This window comes from Grammomys surdaster, unplaced genomic scaffold (genome assembly GCF_004785775.1).
Source record: "Grammomys surdaster isolate TR1022 unplaced genomic scaffold, NIH_TR_1.0 174, whole genome shotgun sequence".
Lineage (NCBI taxonomy): Eukaryota > Metazoa > Chordata > Mammalia > Rodentia > Muridae > Grammomys > Grammomys surdaster.
In genome coordinates, this window is record NW_021604622.1 from 3587825 (window position 1) to 3613579 (window position 25755).

Here is a 25755-nt window from a genome sequence, read left to right on the forward strand (position 1 = left end):
GGCAAACACTCTGTTCTCCTCTCCCGGCTGTTCCACGCTTCTTCTCGGTGCTGGGAAAACTTCTCGGTGCAGGCTGCTCCGGTCTTCTCGCCACTGCCTTCTGCCCTGCAGAAAACCGGGAGGGCAGGACACTCGAGGAGGAAGGACAGTCTTCGAATGGGACTAGGAAAGCCCCGAGGTAGCCTCCAACAGGCAGAGCGCCCTCCCTCGGAGCGCGGGACGCCGTCACCAAGTTGCGATTGCCCCCTGGGGCTGCTGTGAGCCGAGCTCCGCGCGCCTTCCTGTGGATCTACCCCGCTAGAAAGCGCGAGCCCTGCGGCGGTTCCTGCAACCCCCACCCCCGGTTGAGGCTCTTGGTGTCACCCACTCGCACCCCGCACCGCGCCCCCGCAGCTCCGGTGCTTCTTCCCCAGATCTCCGTCCCTCCCCCACACTCAAGCCGCGGTTACCGCCGGACCCCTCCTCTCCCCTTCCCGGTTCGGCGCCCCCCTACTCCCCAATCCCGGCCCTCTGGCCCGGGCTCTCCACGACCAGCCTGCGCTCCTGGCGCCCTCATGTCTTCAAGGGACTGCCAGCGCGCTTTGACGTGGTGTCTCGTTCGGATCTCCAGGCAAGACCTCGGCATCCTCAGACAGGCCCGCCTCGTCCTCGCAGCCACCGCGCCCCGAGGAGGTGCCGAGCGAGGCGACTGCCTCTGAGCCACCCGCAGCGCCCGGGCCCGGTGCTGCTCCAGCCCAGAGCGCCGCGCTCGCAGCCGTGCCACCCCTCAGCCAAGGCAGGGGCGGCTGCTCAGACTTAGTCTTCTTGGGGTCCAGGAGGCCGGTGTGCGAGGTGTCGGCAGCCTTCGCCCTCCTCGCGGCGGCGGCGGCGGCTGGCACGGTGGCCGCCGCCTCCTGCGTGTCCTCGCTGCCCGGCGCGACCCCTGGATTGCGTGCTCTTGCTCCCGACCTTCTGGGCGGGGCCCCGCGCTCCTGCCCGAGGTCCGGATGGGTCTCCTGGATGGGATTCGGGCCACTTGGAGTTAATGTCCAACTGGGGGTCTACGGAGACCGGATCCGAGGTGAGAGGGGAAACGTGCTGGAGGGTTCAGGGCGGGTGGCGGCTGTGTCGTCTGAAGGCAGAAGGGCGCGGCTGGAACCCAAGCGGGCGACAGAGTGTAAAGTAGGAAGGCTAGCGGGAGCTCGGGAGACAAGTTGAACCGCAGGGAGGCTAGCCTTGCGAAGGATAGGTTGCCTTTTCCGCGTGGTGAAAAAAAAAAAAAAAAGTACAGACAGAGCCTCTGGTGCCCTGGAACCCTGAAAAGCCAGAGAGGGTAATTCCCCTGCCCTGCTCGGTACAGTCCTGGAACCAACCGTGCGAGACTTGGCTATCTACTAACCCGCCGCCGCCAGCGTCTCTTCCAGAGTGCAACTGCAGCGTTATCATAGCTCGGAGTGTAACTTACTGTTGAGCTTGTTTGGGTCTGTTCTGGGAGAAAGCTAAGCCTCGGGAAGGAGGGCTGCAAAGGTGCTGGGGACCTAAAAATAGAGGGCTCACCTCCTCTAGAGAGATTTTGCAAAGCGGCGTTCCTCCCGTTCTCCGGCCTTTTGCTTGAACTTTTCCTAATCTCGACCTTATGCCGGTCGAGATTAGGAAAATAGCTCACAGCGCCTCGGCCTTAGGATTCTGTCTCGAAAGACTCTCAGGAACACTCTAGGTCTCCGCCAGGCCTTCGAGGTGATTGTTTTAATTACCTCTTCCTCTTCTCTCTGGTGCTCTGTGTCTCCCCCCCCCACCCCCACGACTCCCCACCCACCCACCCACACACTACTTTGTACCACTTCGAGGCAGACTCCTGAATGAGGTTGGTTTCCAGCCCCACGTAAGGAAAAGGAACCCGTGAATCGGGAATAGGAAGGCACTTTAATGGGTCCCCCCACGCACACTTGCAATCTTGCCTGGAGCAGAATCTGCCTGCAGGGCGGATGAACACGCCATCCATGGGAAGCTTGTCTAACTGAGCTCAGAATTCGCCAAGTTTGTGTTCTTTGACCGGGATAAACGCAACTCTGCCAGCTCCTTCAGGGAATATGCTAAGAGAGCGCTAGACTCACTCTTCCTCAGTATTTTGAGTATGTGTTTAAGCGACTCAGGAGATGCAACTAACCCGTAATCGTGCACCTCCCCCCTCCAAGCCTTCAAAGAAGGACTCGCTGTTTGTTTCTTGCCCTGACCATGCCCTCCGTCTCTCTGAGCTTTGGTGGGGGAGGTGTCTTTTAAACAAGTGACAAGTGCGTAGTGTCCAGTTAGCCGCAGCGTTTCTAGCCCACTGCTGCAAGAAATTGCAGTGCTCCGGGGCCTAGAACTCTACTTTGGGTTCTCTAATAAACAGATCCATCCCTGGCTTCTTTTTTTTTCTCGGGAAGCATCCCATATTTTCCCCCTTTCTCCATCTTGGGCTGGCCAGTTATAGGACCAGTAAGAGAATAACGTCCTCAATCAAGGGCACTGAGCAGAGTGAATATAAGCAACAGATCTTTTAGTCATTTCTGCCCAGACCCTACAGGAAACACTGGAGTTTGTAGTAAACTCTCCTCCCACGCCACCAGATCTTGAAAGCAAATCCCAAACAAACTTTCCAGCCTGCCAGCTCCCAAAATGTGCGGGGGCACTGGTAGCAGGGAGCAGCCACCCGCTGCAAAACTTCCTCGGTGATAGAGGATCAGTGTGTCTAAAAGTAGGTTGCCAGGTGAAATGGGGAGAGGGGAAATGGAGAAAGAGAATGGAAGACTAGAAACCCTAAAAGTGAAGATTCACATAAGGACGTCTACAGGTCCCTGGACTAGTTTGGGGATAGATGGTAGAAACACTGGTTCTCCTACTGTTTTTTATTTTAAAATGACAATCTAGCCTACCCGCCGCGGGAAGACTACAAGGCCCGAGCGGTTTCTAGTGCCCCCTGGTGCCGGGAACTCAGAATCCGTGAGCGGCGATTTGGCAGTCTCTACTGCGGTTTTTCTGAGCATCCTTTAACCCCGAGTCCTGGGACCCACCAAGTGCCCAAGTGCGCGGAGCTATTCCACTGCCCTGCTGGGATGAGTCGATCTCAGATGCAGAGTCGAAACAGCTTTCCAAGTCGAGAGAGAATGGGATTCACTTAGCAGAGTCAACCTCGGAGTGAAAGCTTGATTCTCCCCCCACCCCCAATCCCCGCACGGGCGGGTGTCTCACGCTGTTTGCACGCGTTGCAAAGGCCAGGCGTGGCGGGGACTGGTCCGGCCGACGATTCAGGGTAGAAAGCGGTAAAGAGATAAGTAGGGATGCGGGGCAGGGCCCTTGGAAGAGCATCCAGGGAGACGCACACCGCATCCTTTGCCCAGGGTGCGGGGGAGGCAAGTGCCACTAACTAAAGAGCGGCTCAGAGAGGAGCAGGTCCCGTGTCTCTCAGAGAAGAGGTCTCCTGTTCCTTCTCGGGATGGGGTGCGGGGTGAGGGTGCTTTCGGGAAGCCGGATGCTGCCCGCCTAGAATAAGATGGAGAGTCTCCTTTGGCGAGGCAAAGAGTGAATGTTCCAGTGTTTTCCTCCTTTGCCAGCGTCGCCACACTTCTGTTCGAGGCTCAGCACGTCCAATTTTAAAAGCCTTCCCAGAGCCAAACTGGAAAAATAAATAAATAAATAAATAAATAAATAAATAAATAAATAAATAAATAGAAGGGGAAACCCTCTTAATGCGGAAGGGAAATCTGGTGCCTCCGCTGCTTCCTGCCGGCGGGCACGGCGATCTGGGACCGCGCCTTAGCCCCGCGACTCCCTGCTGCTCGGGACCGCCAGCCATTTCGCACACACCCGAGAGCTGGCAAAGCTAGCACCCCGGAGGCCGGAGGCCTTGCCCCCGCTCCCGGCTCGCGAAGTGCCTCTCTGCACTGCTACGCGCAGGGCGGGAGCCAGAGGCGTCTTTTTTCCCTCCTCCTCTGGGGTGTTCGAGCCAGCCCGCGCACCAGGAACCCCGGAGCTGTGTGGTTCTGTCGCTTCCCAGTCTCCGAACCCAACAGCTGCGGAGACAACAGACGCCCAAGAGATGGAAAATGAATTCGTCTCCGCGGCGGTGGGAGGTGGCAGTCGAATTAAACGCTTTCCTGGTGGCCTTATCTAGGGGCCTAGACTGGAATTCTGGGTGGAGATTGTGAGGGGCGGGAGGGGATGTACCCCGGAAAGGAGAGAGAAGCAAATGCTTGGAGACTAATAGAAAAGGTGCAGGGAGGGGTGTGTGTGTGTGTACCTGAAAACTGATTTGCCCTCCCACACTAAAAATGTCAAGGCTGTTTTATCAAAATGCATGAATTTCTTAATTTGAGAATGTTCTCCAGGCAATGGTCCCCACTCTGGAACACTGGGGCTTGAGTGACAGAGTACCACCATACCCCGGAGTGATTCCATCCCTCTTCCCCCGTCTCTTTGGATGAGACTTTTCGCCAAGTGAACACAGCCTTCTTTATTAGCTCGCTCGCCTCCGACTGCAAGGTCTTCCTTTCTAGAGAAGTGAGGCCTTAGGAGTCCAAAGGACTCAGTGTTCAGGACCCTTAGTATGGTCCTGGAGTAGCTAGGGGATCAGAGAGACAGCATCTCTGCCGAGAGAGATGGAATTAGGAACAAAACTTCACAAAGCTGCAAAACTAAAAATCAAGGGCATTTTCGGGTCTACCACGAAGGGTTTTTAAATGTCAAGATAAATTCAGTCCCCGCCTACAAGCAATGGTAAAACATTTATTGGGCACTTTCTGGGCTTGTTCGTGAGTTAATGGTCCTAAGAAGTGGAACTGGTATTTTAGTCGATGCTTCCGAAGTTAAGAGATTTAACCTGGCCCTTTTATGCAGGCCAAAGTCTGCACATTCAAATCAACTTGTTCTGGTGGCATTTTTTTTTCCCACTTAACTGGGATGTTTAAAAGGTAGGCAGAGGGAGGGCAAGTGTTTCCACCGAGCCTGAGCCTACACCCTGCCTAGCTGGAAGAAAGATCCAGCCTGGGATAGAGGGGTGAGCTTGATTTTAGTCCCAAAGGTAAAAAGCCTCTTGTTTGCTTAGGTGAAAGGATGGCTCCCAGAGCTCACATACTGGAGCCGCGTGAAGAGGGGGGGTTGGGAGGGCTTGGGGAGGGTTGTCTGTCCAGGGCCCCGCAAAGGTAGCTGATGGGAGCTACCCGGTGCTCCCCGCGAGGGAATGTGGAGTGTCACGCGCGCCAGTAGAAGCAGCGGGTCGGGGAGTTGTGGTATATTGTTTATGTCCGTAATCTGACCTCTGGGAGCCGGAGGCTGGAGGACTGAGGAGAGGTCAGCAGTGGACCCGCTGGGAATGCGAGCTGCACCTGGGGTGTACCGGGGATGAAGGAAGATGGGCGGGCAGTAAACCAGGGGCGAGGGAGGGGTACTTGGGGAAAGCGCGGGTCAACAGCAGGGCTGGAAGAGAGGTGGTGAGCTGGGAGCTGGGGCAGGGGAGTGGCGGAGAGGCTGCCCTGCAGTCAGCGCCAGGGTCCTGGGCGTCTGAGCCTAACTTGCCTTGGTGCGGTTCTCTTCCCGGCTGCCCGCCTGCGCAGGTGCCGCCGCCGGACGGGACTCTAAGATGAAGTTATGGGATGTTGTGGCTGTCTGCCTGGTGTTGCTCCACACCGCGTCTGCCTTCCCGCTGCCCGCCGGTAAGAGGCTTCTCGAAGCGCCCGCCGAAGACCACTCCCTCGGCCATCGCCGCGTGCCCTTCGCGCTGACCAGTGACTGTAAGAACCGTTCCCTCCCCCGGGGCAGATTCGGCGGACCCCAGAGCACCCCACCGCAGCATGCACGCACGCAGTCACCCAGGGCCAGCCGCAAAGGCTGTGTGCCTCTCCACTCTTAAGTGGGAAGGGCCCTGAGGCCTTTAAGGGTACTCAGCTGCTTGCCGCTGCCCAAGGGTCCCCAGGCGCCTTGCGAGTACGTGGGATCCTCTGTCTAGTGTAGAGAATGTGGGATAGTGTCCCTTTATCATTGCATCAACAAGTACCTCCTAGCACCACCATCACAACCACCACCAGAGCACACACACATTACCCCCTTACTTCCCTGCCCCTCTACGAACACTCGAACACACGGGAGAATCTTTCTTCTATGGCTGTTTTACTGTGCCTCACTGTTCTTAGTCCTAAAACTTCTTGCGTTTTCACCACTGAACTCCACTTGCAAGGGGTTTTGCGAAAACCCAGCCAGAGAGAAAACACAGTCTTCTGTAGCCTCCAGTTTCCAGAGCTAGCGTCTGCCTAGTGTCAAATCTGTTCAGAAGAGTTCTGTTGTAGAAAGAGTTCAGGGTAACTAGAGCAAGTTGAACGGAAAGGGAGAAGCGTTCAGAACGCACCTCACTCACCTCAAGATGCTAACTCAAAAACAACAACCACAACAAAAACAGGGTACTCTTAAAAACAAGTCTGTGATTTACTGCTAAAATGCTAATGCCTTCTAGAAGCAAGCAATTACAGTTTGATTTGATACAACCTACCCTCCAGTCCTCAGTATGGGTAAAGTCAGATAAACAGATAAGGAGTTACAAAGAAAATAGAAGTATCTAAGTTAAAAGGTAGCAACAGAAAAGTTGATACAATCTCAAAATACTCCTCAGCCACCCACCCAACCCTTTGGAATGATGTCTTTGATGTTTTGCATTTGAACTGCACTGTGGGTAGGACCATCAGAGAAAGCAGCATAGCTTGAGTCAGCCCCTGAGACATCCAAAGTCCTTGGCCCTGGACCAGAAAACAGGTAGAATTGTGGCAAGTGTTTTGTATTTCATTTCAACAACAAAATTGGCTTCTTGTATAAGTGTCAAAAATAAAAGAGGGAAAAATAGAATTCTATAAGGATTTCAGGAGTAATTTGTGGCTTAAAAAGGAACATAGTGGACCGCTTGAAATTCAAGCATGTGTCCCCAGACTTTCTAGCAATTAAACTCATCTTCAAAGACCTTCACTTCAATCACAAGTTTAGGGCATATAAATATTTCTCCGATTTAAATTCTAAATGTCCTCTCTGCTATTGTCTTCATCTCTCCATCCCAAAAGGACAAGCCAAAGGGAACAGGGACAGACGGCAGATAACCATAGTTCTCTGATTCAGATGTCAGTGGAGAGAACACTGACTGTTTGATTGCATTCTGATTAATTCATGGGGTTTTAATGGCTATATTAGTATCCTATTTACCTAGGCTTGCTTCCCATTAACTCTTACAAGTTAATGGCTTTAGAACTCCGTGTAAACAGTTCACAGTTCCACAAAAGGGAAGCCTTTTATTTCAAGGGTAGCCAGTAGCTACCAGGTTTGCTCCTTGGCCTCCATGTTCCTGTCATAACCATCTTTAGAGAAGAGACTCATAAAAAAAAAAAAAAAAAAAGAGTGGCGTCCTCTAAGAATGCTAACGGCTATTGATTCTGAACTGCATGCCAGGAGAGGCTAATTTAATTGGTTTGAGGTGTAGCCTGGGTTGTGCAGACTTTTAGATGTTCCCAGGTGTGTCCAGTGTCATTCCCAAGGTTGTGTCACCAAAGCTTAATGACACCCTAGGAAGAACCTAAGGCTTCCGTGGGTTGATCAGCCACTAAGCAAGCAAAATAGCATTGAATCCCATGGACTGCATGGATCCCACTGGGAAGGGGGACAGGATTGCATCTCCCGCTCTCGAATGATACTAAAGCGTCTATGGACAAGATTTGGACTACAGTCTTGTTCCCGACAGCAGAATACAACCAATTCTGCTTTGTCTATGGAAAGACCCAGTAGAACCTAGACAGAGAAATTACCCAAAGAGAAACTGAGCTGTGTTCTAAGCCAATTGACTTCTTTCCAGGTATGTTCAATTCGGCAGCAAGCTGTCAGTGCAGGGAAGGCAAAATAACGACAGTGTGCAGACTTTAAATATTCAACTAATGTCAGCACACCCTTCACAGCGTTGACATTTATATCCTCACTGTACACGGTGCAATTGGCTAAGTCTGGTGTAGAAAACCATTAAATCATTGCATTTCATTGGAAAATAAAAGGTGCTATAAATTTCGGTCCCTGTAGTTTCCTTTGGGTGCTTGAGATTTTATAATTAAGCAAAAGAAGTCCTATCACAGTGACAGTGGCTGTGCACTTTCCGCAGAGACCCTGAAACTATGTCAACCCCTGCACACACTCACTCTTGAGACAGAAACATCCCAAGTTCCATTCCAACATAGCACAAGCTAGGCAAATAGAATTAGTAACTGACTTGCTTGAAGTTGGCCATAAAATAAATGCCCCGCGACCATTTTTAACTTACTCAGAAACTTGCTTATAGTTTGCCTTTGGAAGCATCCAAGACTTTGTCTCTAGCTGCCTTGTTCATTTGTTTTTCTTCCTGCCTTATCTTCTCCCAAAGGAGGACTGGAGATAGTATGAGGGGGTCTGTCACTCAAAACATTCAGGTGCCATCACATTTTAAAGCTGAAACCGAAGGTTTCTGGTTCTGAGAGCCGAAAACATAAAATCCAGGTACCCAGCATGGCAGCAGACAGGTCTTTGGACTATGAAACCAGTGTTTACCCAAACCACTAACATATACTTTGTGTGGAAGGCAGAGACTCTATAGGGGTGAATGTTCTTCAACCAATGACCAAAACTGATGGTTGAAGATTTTCAGAACTCACTGAAGATTGGTTCATTGTAGTCTTGTGCCACATCTTGACTATCACTCTGCCTAACAACTAAAAAGCATAAAAAACAGACAATTTTAAATGCTTACACTCAGGGTGTATATATTCATTTGTCAAATAATTGTGACCCTGTTCATTCCAGAGATTGACCACAAATATCTGGTGCATGTAACACACAGACATCTCTGACAATATAGAACATCCTTCCATGAATGTAGATATTTGGTTCAAAAGAAATTAAGCATGAAGGAAACTTGAGCAGGTAGCATGGGCTGAACTTGATTAGACACCAATTGGGAAATTACTTATTAAATGTGGTGGTAAGGCTATAGGTCAGTTGGTAGAGTGCTTGCCTAGCATGCAAGAAAGCCAAGTCCCTATGTAGTTGGCAAGGAAGATCTGGCACTTGGAAAGAGGCTCTTGAAACTAAAATCTGTGAGAATGATTCTTTTAGGAGAATCCCTTATCTGAGATGAAAGATCAGCATCTTCTTCCTCAGGCCCCAAAACATCGTTGTCAACAGAAATGGTCTCAAGGCTCACTTATAATCAGCCAGAAGACATTGCACTGGCCCGTCAACCCAAGCATCGCACTCAAAAAAAGTCAATATTGGCTGATACAAAAGTGAAAAGTTCCTAGTACCTTCCTTTCCTACTGTACGTGTGACCTTGTTTATCCGGTACTCATGGTCTTCACTTAATGAAGATACTGACTATATAATTAATCATTTGAGCTCCAACAGAAGCCATTTCATACACCAGACATGGACAGCATCCAAAAGGCGAAATCAATCTAGCTGTAAATTATAAGTAGACGGTGAGACAGGTGGACAGGGGAGCGGACAGGTTGTCAGCAGGACAGATAGACACATCTCTCCTTTGGCTAAAGTCACACCGCAATGAACTCACTGGGACACGGAAAGCAGGACAGGGGAAAAGTTCAAGGAAGTGGGATCTGAGAGGTGTTTGAAAGGGAGGTGTTTGGAAGGAAAGGGAGGGGAACAGACTAGAGAGCAGCATGCAGAATTCGCAGCATGCTCTCAGGGAGGTGGCCATGAAAGGAGACAGAGAAGCGGACATGTGCGGGATGAGGTGCTGGCGTGAGGGATATTGGGAGATGTCTTGGGAGATGATTGTTGGAGTGCTTTCTCTGGATCTAGAAAAATGAGTTTTCCCTGTTTCCTATGGCAGGTAGGTGACAGCAAGTGTCCTTCCTCTGTTACACAGCCAACTTGGGCCAAGTAATAGCAGGCTACTAGAGAGTGAAACTTTCACCACAGGCAACTCTCCTACTCATAGCTTTGTGCTGTTGTTTTTAAAAAGTGTCAAGGCATGAGCACAATTAAATCAACCCCCTCACTCCCAAGGGCATGGAAATACAAACTCCGCACTAAAGTTAGTGTCCACTTTGACTATCTAGTGAGTAACCTAGCTAAGAGCAAGTTTTTAGTTTATTTTTATAAAAAAAAATAAAAAAATTGGTCCTGCTAACTTCACTTCAATCCCTCCCCCCAAAATATAGTAAAATAAAACCTCTCAAACTAATGAAGCCAGATAAACTAGCTTTTTGATCAGAAAAGGCCTGACTTCATAATTCAAATGTATGTGCTAGTATGCATTTCACAATGGAAATGTCACTTCTGGGTCTGAATTATAAGAGGGCTCAGTGAATAGACAGATAGATATAACCCAGGCCTAGCCTTGCCAGCCTGGCCAGGAAGATGTATGGACCCAACTGCCTCAGTATTCCTGGGTTTCTTCATGCAGATCCCTTCCTCAGAAGCATCCATAGAACGGTGGTCATCCGTCCACCTCTCAATACATTTTGTCTCTTTGGAGCAACTTGCCTCTGCCCCCCGCCCCCCGCTTCAAGCCATCTAAGAATGCACTAAGCCAGTCACAACATTAAGTACTTTTGTGTATGCCCTCTGAGAACAACACAGGGTCTTACACAAGCACAATTCAGCTACAAAATCAGGAAATTTGACATCACTATAAAGCACTTACCCAACAGGTATTCCAGCTTCATCAGTCCTGGTGATAATGTTCTCTGTACTATTTTTTAAGTCCAGAATCACAAGATCCATTTGATTGTCTGCTTCCTTTATTCTTCCTCAATGCCTCCCCCTGCAAACCATGACCCTGGTGTAGGGTAGGGGTGGTGGCTTCTTTGCCTATTCTTTCCCTGACCATCCTTCAATTTGAACTTATTTGATTATCTCTGTATGATTAGATTCAAGTAATGCATTCAAGTGAAGTGCACCTTACACTGTAAGGAACCAGAAAGGCTAAAAAAGGCAGGGGAATCATCAACAGGACCATCACAGGCTTCATTGGGCGGCACAGCAGATGTGCAAGTTGAGGAATAAACAAACGCCTTTGAAGCTAGTCCTTACCCCCAGAGCAGCAGAAAGCTTTCTCCTAATACTCCAAGAGGACACGTGCACCCAGATGAAGACAGGAAAAATCTCATTCATGGCAACCTGTTGAGTCTGTTGATGGGCAGAAAGTTCATTGTCAGGCATCTCTAGAAACACAGAAGAGGCAGCAAACACATCCCAAGACAGTTGGTTCCCCCTACCCACAAATCACTGAGCTAGGGCCTAGACAGAGGTCTCTCCTTTGTAGAAAATGCTCTGGAGTCTAAACTATGATGAGAGCCAAGCCTGGATCCCCTGGACTTTGTTTTAAGAGGCACAGTGGTCTCAGTTACCCTGCCTCCAATACAAATATCAATGAAGAATGGTTGCAGACACAGTGCATTGCTTCATAGAATGTTCTTGGAGAACACTGTTTTCATTCTCCAAGATCAAACCTCTGCTTTGTTAATCTTGACCTAAAGGTAGAGTTGACTGTTCCTGTCTTAGGGCTTCATGGAGAGAAGAGCTTTTAGGGGAACCACATAATCAGGGTCTGAGTCAGGGCAGCCTGGGTTCATATTCACACTTGTTCCACACAGACTACATCCTGTTACCCCAGGGAACTCACTTCTGATGGCAAAAGGAAGGAAGGAAGGAAGGGAAGGAGGGAGGGAGGGAGGGAGGGAAGGAGGGAGGGAGGGAAGGAGGGAAGGAGGGATGAAGGGAAGGAGGGAAGGAGGGATGGAGGGAGGAAAGAAGGGAGGGAAGGAGGGAAGGAGGGAAGGAGGGAGGAAAGAAGGGAGGGAGAAAGGAAGGAAGGAAAGAAGGAAAGAAAGAAGGAAGAAAAGAAGGAAAGAGGGAAGAGAAATCCAGCACTGAGGTTTTGCAAATGTATTTTTCTCTGAATGATGCTTGTGCCTGACTCTCTAAAGTCTTAAAGGTTTCTGTGAGCTCATTCACAGGCTAGAAACTCCTTCTTCGTATCCAACTAGAGCAGAGATTGTCAATTTCCTGACTCTGTGACCCTTTGATACAGTTCCTCATGTTATGGCGACCCCCAACCATAAAATTATTTTTGTTGCTACTTCATAACTGTAATTTTGCTACTGTTATGAATGTTAATGTAAATATCTGTGTCTTCCGATGGTCTTAGGTGACCTCTGTGAAAGGGTGGTTTCACCCCCAAAGGGGTGGAGACGCACAGATTGAGAACTGCTGAACTAGGGGACTCCACCAAACAAATGCAGATGATCAAAAACTATTTTTTTCACCCTCTTTACTTTTCTTCCATCTTCTCTTAGTCTCTGCTTGTTCTCATCCAAGCGCCTAAGGTTCTCAAAGTTACTCTTTTTCCGCTTCTTGCCTTTCCTGCCCACCCCACTCCCAAGAAGATCCAGTGGCTCAAGATGTTTTCGAAGGGCCTGTGGCCCCTTGGGATTAGGACAGTAGTTTGCAAGAAAGAGAAAGTAGAAACTTCCCACCAAGTTCCTCTGAAAGCCCCTCCCTCAGGGCCCAGTGCCACTGCCACTGATGACACAACAAATTGTTTCCCTAGTGGCTTTTTTTTTCTAAATTAATTTTACTGGGTAATTTCTCCTTATCCCTTAATTGTTGGTTTAAAAAAAAATAAACAGAGTTCATGGTGTGTGTTCATTAGTGTGGGGTATTTATCAATAGCTGTTGAGTGCTTTTAGCTCACACTGGGTGTCCATGGATTAGCTAACAAATGGGCACCCCAGTGGGTATTTTCCTGACTTAAAAGCAGAGAGTAGTCATTCCTCCCCAGGGAGCCATGCTAGATTCTTGGGAAATCATTATTACAGCTATAATAAAAGTATGAGCCACATACATAGAAATCAGAGCAAGGGAATATGAATAAAGAAATGAATATCCTGTTCCTGAAGTGGGTTTTTTTTTTTTTTGGCTACTTGTACTTATGTGCAGTTATTATTACATTTTCTTAGTTGAGTTGTAGGCTAACAGCTCAAAATTTGTATCACTAATAAATATGTGCCATATTGGTCAAAGTAGATGCAAATCTGCGTAAAATAGCCTATCGGTGGGCGAGGTGGCTTTGAAAATATGTCCTGCGCGCTCTTTTCCTATGTTCTGAAGTGGCAGACATTCTGGTTTGTCTTTTTCTTCTGCCTTGAGAGTATCCAGAAATCCCTTAAGAGAACTACAACAAGATGCTGGTGATGTTACTGTGCAGAAAACTCTTTCAATAAACCAGTGTCACCACTGGTCATGAGAAAAGAGCACCAGTCACTCTGGAAAGGCTAAAATACCTTTGTGACTTGCCTCCGCTTCTGATTGTTTCAGAAAAATAGATGCTCTTGAGCCCCTTATGACTTAACTAGGAATAGCTCTCACTGGATGAGCTACTCTGCGCCCAAAATCAGAAAGAAAGGATGATACTTAGATGAAGGAGGACATACTAACATGAATTCTCTCTCTCTCTCTCTCTCTCTCTCTCTCTCTCTCTCTCTCTCTCAAGTTTAAGTATTTGATCAAACAATGACTTTTAAACAGTATACAATGATAGAGTTTTGCAGAACTCTTTGAAGCACTGAACATTGTTCTACACTATTTCTGAGGTTCCCCCAAAGGCAAACAGGAACAGGATAACCTTCTAGGTCTAGGACAAGCTACGGAGCACCCACAACCCTCATCCATTTTTGTGGCCGTTGCCATGATCGGTTCACTGAAGCAGTGAGCTGGGAATGACTCCGACAGATTTGAGACACAAAAACAAATGGATAAAGTTGAAATTCTTAAGAAAGTATTGGACTTTTGAGTGATAGAGAGTGACATATTAGAACAGGTTGGTACATCCTCTAAGAAGCCCATGGGGCCAACTCTGCCTCTCCAGATAGAAACTGTTTGACAATGCCTGGACCCAGGGCACTTGCTGGTACAAATACAGGATCCTACATGTCTTTCTGGGTCTTTTCAGTAAGGGGTGGGATATGACTTGGTTTAAAAGGAGATTCGTCATGATTATTTTAAGTTTCACAGACAGGTTCAGCTGAGCCAGAAGGTAAAGTGAAGAGGTTATCTAGATCCCAGAATGTGGGGCTTCGACATGTAGGGGGATGGGGGCTAACTGTGGTAGCTGAGCTGGATGCTGCTCCCTGCCTAGATGGCAGGAAGCCAACACCTGCTTGAACTTTCTGGCCAAAACTTAGACTCTCAACATCTTAGGGCTTCAGAGCTACAGAGCCCCATAGGACAGCAAGTTGACCTCAGGATGGCTAAGCCACTAGTCCAAGGTCACACACTGGTCAGGGACTGACCCGGGCCTGGAATCTCAGGCTCTGTCTTCTCCAGCTCTGCAGCAAGAGCCTGGTCACGGGTGCCAGACTGAGTATGAGAAGCTTCCGGACATGGGGCCTCTCTGTCTGAATCTGCCCCCACTGCTGGCTGCTGGCGTTCCGGTTATGACTTGGGAATTGGCAGATCTGCCTCAGAGTGACATACAAGAAGAAGATGGGACAGAGGTGCCCCCAAAAGGCATGGCGTTTTCCTTCTCTGAGACTCATTGCTCTGTTCTGTGGCCCGTGGTGGCCTAACTTGGAGATCTACTTAATGCACTTGAGAGTTTGTACTGAATTTTTCCCACTGCAGGTATATTTCCCTTGTCCTGTTCCAAGTCTTAAAACGGGGTTTATCTTGCCCTTGTTTCTGTAGTAATCGACGTCTGCCACCAGATTCAAAGAGCTGCATGGTAGTAGAATTTTTACTTAGAAACAAGAAGGGAGCATTCCGGACAAGACCTACACTTATCTTAGAAACAAAACCAGCCACGTTTATGCTTACTAACCACTTGGTCTTAAGCAAACATGTCTCCTGTTAGCCTTGGCTTCTCAGTCTGGAAGGAGATGTGCAAAGATGTTTAATTTGAAACTAACAATCATATCTACAACAACAGTGGCTATGGAGTGAGAGTGATCCTTCTTCAGCCAGAGGAACAGTCCTTTACTGTAGCAGAAGCAGCTCTTAGCAGAGGGGATGCTAAGAAAGATGACAAAATGCTCTCCAGAGTCATGCAAACTCTGAATGTGGAAATGAACAACAGGATAGAAGCAAACTTAAGGAGGGATATTAGGATAGGATACTGCTAACAGCGATGTTGTTAGGTTTCACCCCCACTCGTGGTGAGACTTTTAGCCGCCTCTCCACCTTGATACAATGTTACCTGCTTCAAGGAAGCTATTATTTAAGACATCTCTTGAGAAAATATTGTACCATGAAGAGTTTTTAATGTAATAACAGCTGAGCAGTCTTGTAATAGTTTTTAAAATGAGTGCAAGAAAATTGCATTTGTACCTTTCTGAAAGATACAAAATAACCTTAGTCATACTTGTGAAGTTATGCTGGTCCTAGGCTGATATCCACCTAGAAATTAAGCATTTGTGTGTGTGAACACACAATAAGTCTGAGCTTTTGCATGTGTACAAGAATGCATTTCTGTTTCTCAGACGCTTAGCCTACCTAGAGATGTGTTCTTTGTCTGCAGTAGAGGTAGGTTAGGAACTTCAGATGGAATCCTCCTTCCCTGAGGGGTTTCTGTGGCCCCCTGCCTATGGAGTCCTCTCTTGGATATCTAACACATTGTCCAGCTTCTCACTCCTCAAGACAAGCTCCATCAGAAGTGGGCATTGCCCCAGGCAAGGACCTCCAGGCACTGATTTCTGGCATATTTCTTAACTGTATGGCCAGCTAGGCCTTATGAGCTCAGCACATTTGTCCTTCCTGCCCCAGAACACAAGCTGGAGGCTTCACAGTGCTGTAGGGAGGCAGCTCCTCCCACAAAACGTGCCCTGTGCCTTCCATAGCGGACTTGGCAGGTCTCAGTTTGGCCTGGAAAATCTCTTCTTTCATAGAGACACTACTGTGCTAGAATCAGCCCCTCCCCCTTTCCTGGAACATTCGTAGCTGCAGAAACCCTCCTCCAGTCTCTGAGTCCAGTCACCAGGTGGGGAGGAGTCACAAGCCCATAATTTGTGGACAATCTTGTGTCTCCCTTTCATAGGCAGGAGATAGCTGAGACATCAGGCTTGTCAGCATATAGAGGGCACACAATTACCAATAAAAAAGCTTTTGGTTAACATACAGCTGACCTACAATTTTAAAAAAAAAAATTTAACATTTTATCCATCTTAACCATGATAACACTTTTGAATTTTGTAATTTTTTTTTTTTAGCTTGGCAGTTACAAGGAATTCCCAGAGCCATCACTATTGTTCTGATAAAAACTCAGTTGGCTTTACAAAATGGTGACTATCCCAGTCCTTAGGTCTTAAGGTAACATTATTATTTTTCCCCCTTAATCAAGGGAGACAAAGCCTTTGCAGTAAGCGGTTTGTTTCCAGAATCATGCCCCAGAACACGGTTTCATTTGTTTAAATAACACTGTTTATACAAAGGACACATCAGAGTTAAAATATTTGAAACAGAACAATGCCAAAATATTTGGTTACACTCTGAAGGATGACTTAAAACAACTGAGAATTTTGATATTTCAGAACTTCAGCTTTCAATCAGACATATTTTTTCAAAATATAGCCCCCAAGCATATCTTGGAAATAAGCAAGTTTTTGACCTGTCTGTCTTCATTGTTTTATATATTTACATGACTTTTTAATTTTATTTCATTTTATTTTTTGGCTGTTCAGATTGTGGCCTTCTTTTGTGGATTGCAAGTGTTTTACTGTAAGGTTAATATTAGTATGGATCCTTGTATACCTGACGTTATTCTGTAAACTCATCATAGGGTAAGAGTGTGTGTGCTATGCTATTAGGTCACTGTATAAGACATAATATGAACTCAACCCCCTTTTCTCTCCCCTCAGCATAGGAAAGCCCTAGAAGATTAAAGCAACTGTGGACCCCTGAGTTCAAGGTCCGATGTTACTTGCCTAAACAAGGCTAGAAATTTCCGTGGCATTCTTAAGAACAGGCTGGTGAGGCTTGCCCAGCACCCTTCTACAGAATCATTCAGCTACTAATATCCCCTAAATGCTAAGCATGTTAAAGTGAGGTTGTCTCTGCCAGTGAAAGTCAGGGAAAAAAAAAAAAACACCTGAAATTAGGAATTGAGTTCTTTCATGGTTTGAAAATACGATGCTTTATTCTCATTTCTGACTAATAATTCTTAAGCCCACAATTTATATATGCAATGTTTTCCATATAAATATATGCTGTTTGTTCATTTTTTAAGACTATGAAAGAAAATTACCCTTTCAGCTCAATAAAGAGTCATGTAAAACTTGGTGATTAAATAATATGCCATCTTATTATCATGTAGAGGAGAGGTTTCTCATCAACAAGAAGAAGAGTCCTAACTGTTACTCTTCAGTTCTACATATTGAACCAGTGTATCCCAAGGTCGGAAAAGCCTTGTTTATTTTGTTGGTGGTAGTGATGGTAGTGTTTTGAGACAGGATTTCACTATGGCTGGCCCGGAACTCACTAAATAGAGCAGGCTGGCCTCAAACTCACAGAGCTCCACCTGCCTCTGCCTCCAAAGGGCTGGGATTAAAGGCGTGTACCACCATGCCTGGCTCACGTGAGTGTGAGTGTGTGTGTGTGTGTGTGTGTGTGTACTTTTAAGTAAGATTACACCAAAATTCAAAGGAAAGTACAGAGGTTCTCTACATGCCTTCTGCCTTTGTACACACAAGTCTTCTCTTTTTGTCAATCTCAATACCTCTTATGTGAATGGTACTTGCTACAATCATCCATCGGTTACACTGGAGTTCATTCTCAGTGTCGTACATGTGGTGGCTTTGAAATAGGTTATTATGGGGTAGATTCAGGATAAACAAGAAACCTTTTAGCCAAGGTTCTATCCTGGTTCTGTCGAAAGGCCAAGGGGAATTTAAAACTAAAATATCTCATAATGACATATAGCTCTGTCCTAAATATCACAATATTTGTCACATACTAGATTTGAAACTATTGATTTATTATTATTATTAACATTATTATTATTCAGTGTTTATCTCAGAAGCCAGCCTAATTCAGTATCCCATGCTATGTCAGCTGAACCCAGCCTATGTCAAAGCTGAGTACAAGGTTTGGAAAACAGGGACATTTTTAAGAAGACTGAAGGTGTTAGAGCCAAATTATGTCACTGGGATTGGTTCAAATTGTGTCACATGTAAATTCATGAGTTTCTGAAGCCAGAAAACTTAATTTTTGTAACTCCAATATTTTATTTTTAACTTCTGTTGAAGTTTTCCTGTTTTATCCTCATTTTTGATTATTCTTCAGTTGATTAGTAATCAATCTTAACTTTCTACCTTCCCAGGTTTCTAAGTTAATGAGCTACTTAGGAATTTTTAAATAGAGCCTGAGACCTCATTTGGGTTATTTTAGACTCTAAAATATTTTAGACTCTAAACAGTGTAGACACTTAAAATATAGAGCTTTTCATGTTATGAAGATTGAATTTTCCACAGAGGACATACTATCATCTTGAAAAGTTAATTTTCTCCTCCCCCACAACCGTGACCCCCATCCCATTATCAAGGCCCCCAAATTCAGAGTCCTGCCCCAAGCACTTGCTGATGAGCAATCAGTTCCCATCTCAGTGGATCTCAAGTTCAAGGTCAGCCTGGGCATAAACCAAATGTGTGCCAGCCTAGACTACAGGGCAAGAACCTGTCTTAGAAAACACATACAGTTCCTGTATCTTTTCATTGCCATCCTCCTAGAGACCATAGAGAAGAAATGACAAACAAGACCAAGTTAGACAATGTGTTTTAGCATGTAGGGGATCACAATAGGGGTGGAGGAGTAGGGCCTGGGGGGAGGGGGTTAGAGACTAGAGAGGAGTTGCATTTTCAACAAAGGGGTCAGCAAGGGACTGAGCCAGTCATAACAAGCATAAACTTAAAGATGTGGGAGAGGTATAGAGGGCTGTAAGGAGCAGTGGTCTGGGCAGAGGCAGCCCTACAGAGGCCTGTGTTTGAGATGTACTTCTTAATCTGGGTGATTTATGCCCCGAGAATATTTGGCTACATCTAGAGACACTTGCATTGTTTTGCTATTAGCATGGAGAGGTGGCATTATAGTTGGCTTTTCCGTTGCTGTGACAAATGCTGTGGCAGAAAGCATCCCAGGGTGAGAGGGCTTACTTCACCTTGTAAGTTATGTGGCATCACCCAGGGAAGGCAAAGCAGGTACGGGAGGTAGACGCTGAAGCAGACACCATGCAGGAGCCCTACTCCCTGGTTTGCTCTCAGGCTCATCTTCAGCTTCCTCTCTTATATAGCTCAGACCCACCTGTCTAGGGGATACTTCCACCCAATGTGGGCCTTCCTACATCAATCAGCAAAAGTAAAGGAAGAAGGGATGGATGGAGGAGGGAGATGAAAGGAAGGAGGGAAGAAAAGGAAGGAAGGAAGGAAGGAAGGAAGGAAGGAAGGAAGGAAGGAAGGGAGGGAGGGAGGGAGGGAGGGAGGAGGGAGGGAGGAGGGAAGGAGAGAGGGAAGGAAGGAGGGAGGGAAAGAGAGGGAGGGAGTGAGGGAGGGAAAGAGAGGGAAGGAGGGAGGGAGGGGAGGAGGGAGGGAGAGAGGGAGAGAAGGAAGCAGGGAGGGGAGGAGGGAGGGAGGGAAGGAGAGAGGGAGAGAGGGAAGGAGGGAGAAGAAAGAAAGGAAGAAAGAAAGAAAGAAAGGAAGAAAGAAAGAAAGAAAGAAAGAAAAGAGAAAGAAAAAAGAAGGAAGGAAGGAAGGAAGGAAGGAAGGAAGGAAGGAAGAAAGAAAGAAAGAAAGAAAGAAAGAGAAAGAAAGAAGAGAGAGAGAGACCCACAAATATGTTCATAGGCCAGTCTGGTGGAGGCAATTCTTCTAATTAAGGTCCCTTTCCTCCAAGTATGTCACATTGGCCATCTAGATTAGCCACCACACATGGTACTGCTGGCATATCCTGGACAGAAGCAAGAAACTCAGTTTGATGTCCTTCGTATGAGACAGCTTCCTAAAGCAAGGGTCGAGCTACCCCAGAGAAACAGATGAGGTCAGAGATAACCAAGGCTGAGACGTGACAGAAGCCAGATCAGGACAATCTTTCTGCCAGTCTAGGCTTTGGCTCTTATGTAAGGGGTGACGAGCTTCGGGGCATTCTGGGCACATAGAGGAAGTGATCTGAGTTTAAGAGTTTACCATTGAGCAGAAAATGGAATCAAGAGAGTCGAGGGGAGTGAGAAGATGCTCAGCTGGTGAGGTATGTGCTGTGGAAGTGCGAGCATCTGAGTTCAATCCCCGGTACCCATAGAAACCCCAGGACAAGTGACACACCCACAGTCCTGGTGTAGGGAGGAAGAGATGGGAGGATCCTGTGTCTTGCTAGCCAGACAGCATAGCCCAGTCAGTGAGTGCAGTGTGTCCCAAAAATAAGATGAAGAGCAGCCGAGAAAGATACATGTATTGACTTCTGGACTCTGTGTATATCCCATACTTGCTCACACATGTACACAGACATGTATACACACCCAAAAAACACAGGTGGAGGTAAGTAAAGGAGATGGTTTGGGGGCCACATGAGGTTTTTAGGCAAGAGATAAAGGGGGGCTTACACTAGTTATGAAACAGTTTATCACTTAGAGCAACTAAATATCAGACGCTAATTTTCATACCACAACAAACAGTGCACCCTTGATTCCAGTTCCCAGTCTTTATCACGTATCACACCGAAGGTGTGTGTAAAATCCAGTACCTGAGCTAGGCAGGTAACCTAACAACACACACACACACACACACACACACACACACACACAGATCCTTGCTGCATTTTAACAACTAAGTAGGTTAGATTTATGATAGTGTAATTCCAGGTAAAATAGACACAATGTAATCTTCCTGAGCTTGCCAAAAACAAATAAACAACAACCACTAACTCTAACAACTCTTTTGAAGTTTTATTTTTCTAAGTCACATATAACCCAAAAGCTACTGAACTGCATGAAATGACCATAAAAGCTTAATACCTGATTTCAAAAAGGGACGGAGTGGGATTAGGTTTCCCCTCCCCTTGGTATGTATTAAATCATCCCCTTAGTTAGTCATACAAGGCAAATGCTGGAATACTCAGAATCTCGGATGATTGTAAATCTGTCTTCCCCAGAGGTCTCACACATCCTGGTTCATCTTTCCTCTGTGGGGACTCCCTGGAGCTCACATCTCTTGTCCTGTTTGTAACCACACAGTGGGAGCCCTGTGGCAGCTGTAGCATAGACTGCCTTCACCCCTGGACCCGGGACTACATCTGTCCCCAGTAGCCTCTCCTTTATATTTAAATCATTCTATCCTCTCATTAGAACCACGCCATTTGCAGTTCCTGTCAGTGAAATATAAATATAATCTACTTTTCTGTTTGAGGGGATGAGTTTTAAAATACAGTTGAATATTAGAGATCTTTGTACGTGCTATTTGAATCTGGTCCTGCTCAGCCAGGTAGAGTCAGGGTAAACTTACAGCAAAGTAGCAAAGCCAGGAGCTATCACATCACCTCAGCCTCCGAGAGCAGGTTTCTCAGTTTGCTCTGATACCCACATACACCAGAATCCTCCAACTTAATAAAATGCAAGTGGCTTTAGTGTTCCCCAAACCAGGGCACCGAGGTGTCTAGGCACAGAGGCGAGTCTTAACTGCAATACACTTAAATGTCCCTGCATTTCAGGGAGTATTTCCAAGTGAGAGCTGTATCCAAGGCTACAAAACAAGACCTTAGAAGTCAGCCTAGTTAGTCACGTGAACAACTCACTCTCAGAGTCTTGTTTCCCTCAGGGAACTGTGTCTTCATTACCACATGTCTCCTCTCTTTTGACACCCATATTTTGCAAAGCATTAGAGCATACGTTTTAGCCTTTGCTTCTAGGGGCCCACTGTGAACGCTTAGCGTCATTGGATGATCATTTTGTCATGGGTTGGATTCTAGTGACTTCCTGTGACTTAGAAGACTAGCCGAAAATGAACATTGTTGTCTCACTTGACATTTCTGTTTTGTTGGACAGCCAATATGCCTGAAGATTATCCTGACCAGTTCGATGACGTCATGGATTTTATTCAAGCCACCATTAAAAGACTGAAAAGGTCACCAGATAAACTAGTGGCGGCACTTCCTCGAAGAGAGAGGAATCGGCAGGCTGCAGCTGCCAGCCCAGAGAATTCCAGAGGGAAAGGTCGCAGAGGAGGCCAGAGGGGCAAAAATCGGGGGTGCGTCTTAACTGCGATACACTTAAATGTCACTGACTTGGGTTTGGGCTATGAAACCAAGGAGGAACTGATCTTTCGATATTGCAGCGGTTCCTGTGAAGCAGCCGAGACAATGTATGACAAAATACTTAAAAACCTGTCTCGAAGTAGAAGGCTAACAAATGACAAAGTAGGCCAGGCATGTTGTAGGCCAGTCGCCTTCGACGACGACCTGTCGTTTTTAGACGACAACCTGGTTTACCATATTTTAAGAAAGCATTCCGCTAAACGGTGTGGATGTATCTGACCCCGGCTCCAGAGACTGCTGTGTATTGCATTCCTGCTATAGTGCGAAGAAAGGGACCAAGGTTCCCAGGAAATGTTTGCCCAGAGCGAAGATAAGGACCAAGAAGGCGGAGGCAGAGGCAGAAGAGGAAAAGAAGGAGGAAGGTAGCCATCGTGGGAGCCTGGTAGAAGAAGGCCCAGCTACAGAAAACTGGATAGGAGTGAGAACAGCCGTCTGGGCACTCCAGGATGGCAGCTGATGTCACCAGAAGCTCAGGGCTAGTGTCCTTGCTTAGCTGTTGCCAGCGTTTATCTGATACAGTCCATGGTCACCGATGGCGGTCCGAGTCACGGATGCACTCAAAGAACCAAGCCAGTGTATCTCTTGTGGTTCATTTTCACGTGTCTGAAGACACCAGGGAAATGTGACGATTCTGGTGTCACTTCTTGTCACTACATTTTACTGCTGAAAATAAGAAAGATGTATTTTTCCTGTCACTTGATGGATTCACACCCTGGAAAGGAAAGGGGGGAACAAAGGCGGAGTAAAAAGGTGACAACCTTTGCATTTGAAATCTGGGGCCTGAGAGTTACTACATCCAGCGTTTTGGGGGACGTTTGGTGGTTGATTTTGGACACAGAGTGTGGGGTATGGAGAAGTTGGCTAGGAACCCAAAAAGCTGTCCTAGTACTTAGAAACAAACCTAAAGGCATTTCTTTCATGCCCTCAGAAACAGGAAGCAAGTTGTGGTTTTCGGCAGCATTCTCGTAGGAGAGCTAGCAGGGAAGGCCCCCAGCTGCCCCTGCCAGGGAGACCCCGGGGCCTGTTGGTTTACAGAGACGGATGTTACATACACAGCTCCGTTTATGCGTGGTCACCAGTGACCAGAGAAGCTACTCGATGCAATGCATCTGTTTCAAGTACAGAGATATAGAAAAGATATTTATTGAGATTTAAGTTATTGTTATTTATTACCATTCACTAATGAATTTCTCTTTTTCTTCCCTTATTTATTAAAGTCTCTTTTCAAAGGTGCCAAAGTATATGTGCTCACAAGATACAAAGGTGACAGAAGGAAATAGTAACATTGAGAACAAGGGTCCATTCTCTTCAGAGTGTTAAGAGGGTTTTTGCTAGGCAAAAATCATTTACTTTACTTTACCTTTACAAGACAGTCTTTCACTAACTGCCACAAATATCGGCATTTCCGCCCTCTTTCTGTGAGCAGGATCTCCTGTAGCCTAGGCTGGCCTTCAGCTTACTGCTTGGTCAGGGATGACCTTGGCCTTCTGATCCTCTGGCTTCCTGTGGTTTTGGCATGGCAGACATCAACCACACCGTATCCGCACACTAAAGATCGAATTCAGGACTTCATCCATGCCAGGCAACTCTAGGTATCAACTGAGTTACACCCCAGCCCCTACTTTTTAGCTGTTAAAGGAAAGGGTTAGGAGGGGGATCTCAGCTCCACCCCCTCACCAGGAGTACCAGTGGGACTGCTACCTGTTTGCATCTCCTCTTTTATCCTGAGCAGCTAGGCCTCCGAGTTCCACTGTCCGTTGAGGTAAGCTCTTCCTCCCCCTCCATCCCATGCACTATCATAACCACACATTCAGAAGGCTGAATTCCCCTCGGAAGTTCTGAGCTTATTGTCACCTATAAGTAAAATGAAGGCCCCTGCCAGGTAGCCAAGGTTTAGCCCCGCTGGGTGGTACCTCTTCCTCCGTTCTTGCCCACCTGCCTCCTCTCTAAGATCACACAGGCAGGAGAACTTGAGAAATCGTATAGGGAGAGGCCATCTGCCTTGTCCTTTGCCAGGGCTCAGTTGTCACCTGGGCTCAACATTTGCTACCCCTTCAAACCCAGTGGATTCTAGGGAGAAAGATGGACATCTGACTGGACATAGGGCATACAAGAGGCCCTCCTTCATTGTTTAGGGGGAAGAAGCAGAGGGAGGGAACGGCACCTCTCACTGCACCCCATAGTGTACCTGTCTAGCAGCTGACAAACAGATCATGCCTTGAGTCCTATGTTCGAGCTTGTTACACATTTCATAAACGGAATCTTTATATAGAAGCTAATGTATTACTACCTTTGTGGCTGCTATCCCCCCAGGGTAGGATAGATCTAAAATAATAAATGACCAATTAGTTGGCCTCTCTCAAATAATCATGTCAAATTTTCAAAGTAACCAAGAGGTAAAAGTTACTAGGCATCCCCTTTCCCTCCCGTGGACCTAAAGACCCAAGTTAGGAATGGTTCCACACCCTCTGCAGGACTGGGAAGTGGAGGTGTGTATGTGCTGCTCTTCCACCTTCTCCTGCTCAAAATGGTGACAACCCTGCACAATTCAGATGTAGTTCCAGACCCTCTGTTCACTTCAGACAATCCTGACAGATGTGGTAGCTGATGTCCCCAGGTCCAGACACAGCCTCCAGCTCTTGGGGGGAAAAATCCCTCGAGAGCTCAGCATTCTCCACACATCTCAAGAAGGTTCTAACGGGAGCAAGCTGCTCCGCCCAGTCCACAGCAGGGTAAAGTTTGTCATTGTTTTCCTTTACTGTCGTGATCAGCATCTGCCACAGTAAGGAGCACACTTCTTTGGAAGTTCTGACCTCTCTGATGTCTCGGTCGTTTGTGTTATACAACCAAAGTTCTCTACAGACTTTATTTTTGTACAATATCATTTTGTAACTTTTTACAAATAAAAGCTCATTTCTATTGCTTTCTGTGCTCTTGTATTCATTTCCTCAAGAGCCAGTGAAGTATGTCTGGGCCGGGCAGGCATCAGATATTAATAGAGAGCTGTGGCTTTAACCACCGTACAGTGCCATGATTGGTCAATGACCATACTCCTCAACTTCTCAAGACCATTCACTACTCAGAGGGGAAAAGGCTTGTAAGGTTATTCTTTAGTTATTCATTCAACAAACATTTATGGTGTGCCTACATTGTGCCAGGCACCATTCAGAGCACTGGAGATCCAAAAGTGGCAATAAATGAATAAATAAATAAATAAATAAATAAATAAATCTTTGGCCTTGGGGAACTAAGATTTTGTTTGGAAAAAGATGTGGTATTTGATATTGTAATAACCAGTTCGATGACTATTATCATGACTGCTAGCAGGATACTGTGATCAAAAATAATAGTAGAGCCTACATTACAGGTGATCTTGGAACTGAATATAAGAAACAGTGTCGACCAATCAGATGCATCCCAGCAGAAGCAGTAACTTAT

At 46.7% G+C, this 25755-nt stretch overlaps 1 protein-coding gene across 1 annotated transcript; it reads left to right on the forward strand.

The window, feature by feature from the left end:
* On the forward strand, positions 1-25244 carry Gdnf (glial cell derived neurotrophic factor). The gene is made up of 3 exons (XM_028767637.1): positions 1-1060; positions 5571-5747; positions 22049-25244. The coding sequence occupies exons 1-3, from the start codon at positions 1000-1002 to the stop codon at positions 22534-22536; spliced, it is 726 nt and encodes a 241-aa protein (XP_028623470.1). The 5' UTR covers positions 1-999; the 3' UTR covers positions 22537-25244.
* Positions 25245-25755: the final 511 nt, after the last annotated feature.